Source organism: Gorilla gorilla, chromosome 9 (genome assembly GCF_029281585.2).
Source record: "Gorilla gorilla gorilla isolate KB3781 chromosome 9, NHGRI_mGorGor1-v2.1_pri, whole genome shotgun sequence".
Taxonomy (NCBI): Eukaryota; Metazoa; Chordata; class Mammalia; order Primates; family Hominidae; genus Gorilla; species Gorilla gorilla.
In genome coordinates this window covers 16,693,855-16,699,854 of record NC_073233.2, presented here as the reverse complement: position 1 = coordinate 16,699,854, position 6,000 = coordinate 16,693,855, and the positions used below count along the sequence as shown (strand labels likewise).

At 55.8% G+C, this 6,000-nt stretch overlaps 2 protein-coding genes across 4 annotated transcripts in view; one reads left to right on the top strand and one right to left on the bottom strand.

Annotated features, from left to right (window-relative positions):
- Positions 1-2,990: 2,990 nt before the first annotated feature.
- On the bottom strand, positions 2,991-5,666 carry ADM (adrenomedullin). Of its 2 annotated transcripts, none has more exons than XM_004050688.5 (4): positions 5,158-5,666; positions 4,593-4,711; positions 4,293-4,442; positions 2,991-4,059 (listed from the first exon to the last, which is right to left on the bottom strand). In XM_004050688.5, exons 2-4 carry the CDS (start codon positions 4,688-4,690, stop codon positions 3,750-3,752), a joined length of 558 nt encoding a protein of 185 aa, XP_004050736.5. In that variant the 5' UTR covers positions 4,691-4,711; positions 5,158-5,666; the 3' UTR covers positions 2,991-3,749. The 2 variants fall into 2 exon arrangements, with proteins under 2 accessions (XP_004050736.5, XP_063566724.1); XM_063710654.1 differs by having other exon boundaries at positions 4,593-5,004; positions 5,158-5,331.
- The window catches only part of SBF2 (SET binding factor 2), a 531,976-nt gene continuing 531,398 nt past the window's right edge, over positions 5,423-6,000 (top strand). For both annotated transcript variants that reach the window (XM_063710649.1, XM_063710648.1), the window contains exon 1: positions 5,423-5,886. In XM_063710649.1, the coding sequence (XP_063566719.1) occupies positions 5,523-5,886 (364 nt within the window). In that variant the 5' untranslated portion in view covers positions 5,423-5,522. The remainder of the gene's footprint in view (positions 5,887-6,000) is intronic.

The following is a 6,000-nucleotide window of genomic DNA, read 5'->3' as shown; positions in this document are numbered from 1 at the left end:
CAGTGGCTTAGCTCAGGAGAGGAAAAAGGTTGATTTATAATCCCTTCTTCAAACCAAGACCAAGAATTTAAAACTCAGTTCATTTATTTATTTTGCACTCATTGAGCTTACTGCTTGAAGCAGCTCTCCTTCCCTATTCTACCAGCCCTCATGTAAATCTTTCAGAACCACAGGTGTAAATCATCTATACAAGCTATCCCTGTTTTAGAGGACATTTGGGGACATTTGGCTGGAGAATCTAAACGTTAAAATTATCCCACTTTACTCCATATGCCTTTAGAGGATCAAAATAGCCTGTAGCATTTGGGTACAAATCCAGGCTCCACCGCTTATTACTCACTGTGTAACCTTGGCTGAGTTACTTTATGTCTCTGAGGTTGTTTCCTTATCAATAAACAGATAACACCTACTTCACAAGGCTGTTGTAAGAATTAAATGAGATAAGGTGTATAAAGTGGCAAAGAGAATATCTGACACCAAGCAAGTGCTAAAAAAGGAATCTGTTTCCATTCCTCCCCATCACTCCCCTTCACCCTTGGCTGTTCAGCCAAGGTGTTGGCTTTTCAAGAAATTGCCTGATACCCCGTGTTTGATTACAAATGTATGGTATCATTCCCACAGCAAGCAACAGTAGCTAAAGATAAAAGCTGTGACTACTCCTCAGCTGTGGACAGGTCGAATCAGCTCACAAATGACTCATCACTGTTGATAAACAATGTGTTCTTGGCATCAATAGTCCCTATCCTGATAAGCTTCAGCACCTCAAAGAGAAAGGCCCGGGGTTTGATGGTGACCTTTGGTTAATCCTGAACTCATACCGAACTGGTCTTAGGAGGGTCTCTGTCTCCTCGCACATGTCTCCAGTCACAGGATTCTCAGCGGGAAGGACTCCAGCTGAGCAGCTGCCTCTTTTGTCTTAGGGCTGAACCGTCTCCTTCACTTGCCTTGGATTCCCTCAAGTCATAAGACTTCCTCAGCACAAGGCTAGACGCCTGTTCCCTGCTCACAACCGCCCGAAGCTTGTGCCCAACCTGCCTTTGGCAGCTTTGTTTGCTGGCTGACGCTGTGCCAGGGTGAGGTTTGGCTGGAGTGCTTTGTGGCTACAGGACAACCTTGGCTCAAGGAAAGGAGTGAGTGTCTAATCTTGCGCCACTGTCTGCGAGGCTAAAGTGTTTGCTGCTCTCTGCAGTTTCTGTAGCCCCTTCAGACCACCCAGAACCCACTCACTGGCACAGAAATTCCATGACAGGAATCTTGAGTCACTCTTTCATTCATACATGCCTGGTACCTTCTCAGTGCCTGGTACAGAGTTCCCACAAAGTGAATCTTTTTCCGAAAGGCCCTTGAGGACAAGAATGGTCTGTAGCTGCATTTCTAACCTCCTCAATTCTGGCACACCTCACACAATTATTAAGATCAAACAGGACAATAAACTATATGAGATTGGCACTGTCAACAGCCAGGTGCCCAAACTGAGGCTTTGTATGGGCTTAAGGAAATTCTATGTACTCGAGTTTACTTTCTTCTAAATTGAAACTGCTTTGGAATGAGGTATCTCTGGACCCCAGAGTAGGGCCCCTCTCTCTCAGTGGGTATGCAGTCCTCTTCTGCAAGAAACTGAACATCCTAACCCCTCGGAGGGGACCCTGTAATGTGCAAAAGCCCCAGAAGGCCGTAGGCTACCATGGAAACATTTCCATTCTCCAAACTCACCTTCAGGTTTTCTTCACCAGGGAGGTTTCTGAGATCACCTACAAGCACTGACATTAAGGCCAGGGAAGCTTTTTGGAAGGGACAAGTAGCTGGTCTCCATCTTGGGTCTTCAGGATATTGGATGAGACAAACAGGGCACCCTGAAATCAAAATCAGGGGTCCCTCTCTTTACTCTCCCCTTATGTCCTAACTGTTCCTATGTCCCCTGCCTTTCTAGTCACTCAAGGGGGGCTTAGTGTCCGTCTATCGCCGGAACTGGGGTCAACCTTCTCAGAAGATAAGGCATATAAAGAAAGCAAGGAGGAAGGAAGGAGAGAGAGAGAGGAAGGCTGGAGAAAAGTGAAGAAAAAAATGAAAAAAGGCTTGGGAAGGAGGAAGGAAGAGGTGAGCGGCTAGGGGAGGCGGAACAATGAAGGTCTCAGGCCGTCGGAGGCTCACGGTTCCGCCGGCACGTCCGTCCTGCCCGCCTCCAGCCGGCAGCTGCACGCAGCGCAGCGTGTGGGCGCTGAGTCACTGTCCCAGAACAGGGAGCCGCGGTGCAGGTCTGGGGGGTGTAGGAGGACGGCCCTGGTTGGCATCTGCAAACTGTTTCTTTCTCTTTTTTTTTTTTTTCTTTCTTTCCTCTTTCATTAAGGCTGTGTGCTGACTCCCACGTAGGAGAACTTATTAAACCGCACGTACTGCTTGGCGGCGCTGGGCCTGTCTCAGCTGCCTGCAGGGGGCGCTACAGCCTCGCCCATGAGCCAGCGGCCCGCGGGCGCTCAGGCCCGGGCAGACCCGGGGTTACTAGGGGTTACTGGGTTTTCCGGAGGTGTCCCCACGCATTGCTAGGGCGGCTTGGAACTTTAACAACCGCGGCAGGCAGGGGGAACGCCTCTCTTAGAAGGCCTCAGAGACCACCCCAACTCTTCGAAGCGCACTTTCGCGCAGGGTTCTGTGAGCAACCCTATAAATCTAGGACTCCGTTGCGCAACCCGAGAGTCCAGGCTCGCCAACCCACTAGGGCTACCCCTACCCCCGCCCCGCCGGCCGCCACGCCAGGCGGTGACCTCGGGCGTCTCCGCGAAGCCCTGATTCGCACCCAGGACACGTGTTCTGCGCGCCCCACACAGAGAACAGAGCTCGTGACAGCTCAGCCCGCTCAGAGTAGGGCCAGCACCTGCACGCGCCGCTGTCCCACCTTCCCAAGCCCGGCGGCGGGACCCCAAGGCTCCTGGGCGGGCCGGGACCAGGGCACCCTCCCTTCCTAGACGTGAGAGCCGAGCCGAGAGAATGAATCAGCATTGAGACAGTTTATTGGTTTGCTGTTCGCATATCACCCATTTTATGTAAATAGATTATACAGAGACTCGCTGTTTCCTTCTTCCACACAGGAGGTAATCAGTCTTTCTCTTTCATGCACACAAACACACTCACATTCCACGCGGCGAACAACTTTACACCTCGCTGAGACATTCACGTCTTAAAATAGGGGGAGGAGGACAATATAATTGCTTTTAAAATGCCCTTAATACAATATATAACGTACAAAAATATCTCTATATTTGAAGTTACAAAAAAAACTTGACAGCAACAAACTTAAATATTGATAGTTACCTCTGTATGTACAACACGCATTGCACTTTTCCTCTTTAGGTTTTGGAAAGTTCAAGTAATAGTGAGGCTTGCGCCCTGGTGGGGTGACAAGCCGTGAGAAATCAGTTTGTGGGCGAGCACGGCTGCGGCTCAGACCCCTGCCCCGGGGGTCTCAGCATTCATTTCTCAGTTTCTCCTCTCCTTAAGCCTGGCAAACACTCGGATTCTTCTGCACCCCGCCCCCTGGGGCACTTGCACCTGAGCAAGGCTAAGGAAGCGAAGCCCCCAGAGGGAGGGGCCCTTGCAAAGCCAGAGCTCGCCGCCGGACGGTGCCTCCCGGACTCAGGGTCTCCGCAGGGCTGTCAGAGCCCGGTCCCCACACCGCTCGGGAAGTCCTTCGTCCCGGGAGGCACCAGCGGGATGCTTGCGCGACTATTCGTTGTACCATGGGCGCCTAAATCCTAAAGAAAGTGGGGAGCACTTCCACTCGGGGGGGCTGGAGCCCCGTGTGCTTGTGGCTTAGAAGACACCAGAGTCCGACCCGGGCCGGCCTCGGACAGGGAGCGCCGGCGCCGGCGGCCGTAGCCCTGGGGGCTGATCTTGCTCCTGGGGGCGACGTTGTCCTTGTCCTTATCTGTGAACTGGTAGATCTGGTGTGCCAGCTTCTGCACCGTGCACGTCCCGAAGCGGCAGCCAAAGCTTCGGAGGCCCTGGAAGTTGTTCATGCTCTGGCGGTAGCGCTTGACTCGGATGCGGGCGGCATCCGGACTGCTGCGGGCGGGGGGAGGGGGAAGAAAGGCAACTTGAGACCCCATCAAGCAGAGCTTTGGCCCCAACACCGGGAACGGGAGCCATTCTAGAGCCAGAGGGAGCTGGAAACTGCTCGCGCCATCTGAGCTGCGGTCCAGCCCCGACGATCCCCCGGGCCAGGGGAGTGGAGACAGGGAACTCCTCCCGCACACCTTCCTTCCCTCCCGTCCCTGGACAGCACAGGGCATAGTTACCTGTCTTCGGGGCTTCGAGAGGCACCCTTCATGTCCTGGGGCCGAATAAGGGTCTGGGCAGGCCCGGCCTTCACGTCAGCGAGCCCGGTGGGGTAGCTGCTGGACATCCGCAGTTCCCTCTTCCCACGACTCAGAGCCCACTTGTTCCACCTGGAAAACACAAGCAGACCCGATTCGCGTGCGTTCAGGTGACGCCCAGGCCTGTCCCTGCTCCCATTCACTTCTAGACCTTCGGGACCAACTGTCAGTTCCCCTTGCCTGCCAGGTACCAGCAAGGGGGAAGGCGCTGCCCGGACTCACTTCTTTCGAAACTCCGACGCGACATCCAACCGAGCGGTGTCAGCGCCTAGGAAGGCAAGCGAACCCAGGTACATCAGGGCGACGGAAACCAGCTTCATCCCGGCTGCGAAGCGCAGACCCTGGAAAAGAAGAAAGAGAGTCGAGCGTGAGCACCCGGGCCAGCTGCACCGCCCGGGCGGGGCATGGAGGGCGGGCAGGGGCCCCGGCGAGGAGGGTTTAGCCCGCGCTTTCCCTGGCTCAGACGCTTATCTCCCTCCGCGCGGAGAGGCGCCAGAGGCGTTTGCACGCGCCGGCCGGGTGACAGGCCCCGCAGGGGAGGCCGCTGCACCCCGCCAGGCTCCCAGAGGGTCTCTGCTCAACTTCTTGGAACTTGGCTGACGGAGCAGAGGGGACTGGGTCTCTGGATCTCCAGCTGTGTGCACGAGCTGGGCCCAGGATATGGGGTGTATCCCTCAGAGAACCCTCCAAAGTGGGTTGTTCCCCTCACCCAGCGCTCCCAGTTTAGGGCCTTGGCAAGCACTGCCCCCCACCCCACCTCTTAACCTGCAGGGTCTGCGGCACCTACCTGCTAAGAGAGTGATCTGCCAAGTACTTGAAGGAGAAAGTCTCAGACGTCCCACTGGCAATGGCAAAACCCCGAAGTCCAAGCCCAGCTGCAGTGAGAAGCCCGAAGTGGCAAGGCTCGAGCTGTTCTATCCAGTGTCACCAAGAAACCACTGAGTGGCCAGCTCTGGTTCCTGTGCTTTATAAGCGCACGGGTGGGGGAGCGGCGGGGCGGGGCCTGGGCTGCCCGGTTGCCTTCCCTTTCTTTCCTCAGCTACGCGCGCTCCTGCTCTCGGACGCGCGCATTGCTTCCTTTGGGGCTGGAGTTGGGATAGGGGGAGGGGGGAGAGGGGGAGAGGAGGTCCCTCGTGCCCAGAGGGCTTAGGTATGGGCTCCAGGCGGTTGGTGCAGGAACTGCCACAGCCCTCTTTGGGCACAGGGTTCAGACAGTACGCCGGAGCGAAGGGGCGCCACTACAACCTCTTGAGGTCCTTATCCAGGACCCATGCGGCCCGGAGTGCAAAGCCTCCTGGCGAAGAACAGCAAGAGCCCGCGGGAGGGACAGCGCGGATGGCCCGAGCCCTGGACCTGGGGAGCTGTGGCCTCAAGTGGACCGCGCCCCCTGCCGGCTTGGCGCCTGACCGGGCCGCGACCCCAGACTCCCGCGGAGGGGCCGGGGCAGGGACGGAGCAGAGCCGAGAGGAGCAGGACTCACTAGTCCCCCAGAGGACCAAGACCCCGGGGTTTCGTGGTGAGCTAGTAAGATTTCACAGTAGGGACAAGGCTCAGAAAAGCTAAATTGAGAATTGGGATTTGGAGGGGGGAATTATCTGAAATTTCAGAATTTTCGTTTCTATTTGGAAAC

What these genes read in the sequence shown, in the direction of transcription:
- ADM (XM_004050688.5), bottom strand. Translation starts at nt 4,690, where the DNA reads ATGAAGCTGGTTTCCGTCGCCCTGATGTACCTGGGTTCGCTTGCCTTC. An exon ending in GCGTCGGAGTTTCGAAAGAA is followed by an intron (nt 4,443 to 4,592) that starts GTGAGTCCGGGC and finishes TGTGTTTTCCAG; the next exon opens with GTGGAACAAGTGGGCTCTGA. An exon ending in TCTCGAAGCCCCGAAGACAG is followed by an intron (nt 4,060 to 4,292) that starts GTAACTATGCCC and finishes CCCCGCCCGCAG; the next exon opens with CAGTCCGGATGCCGCCCGCA.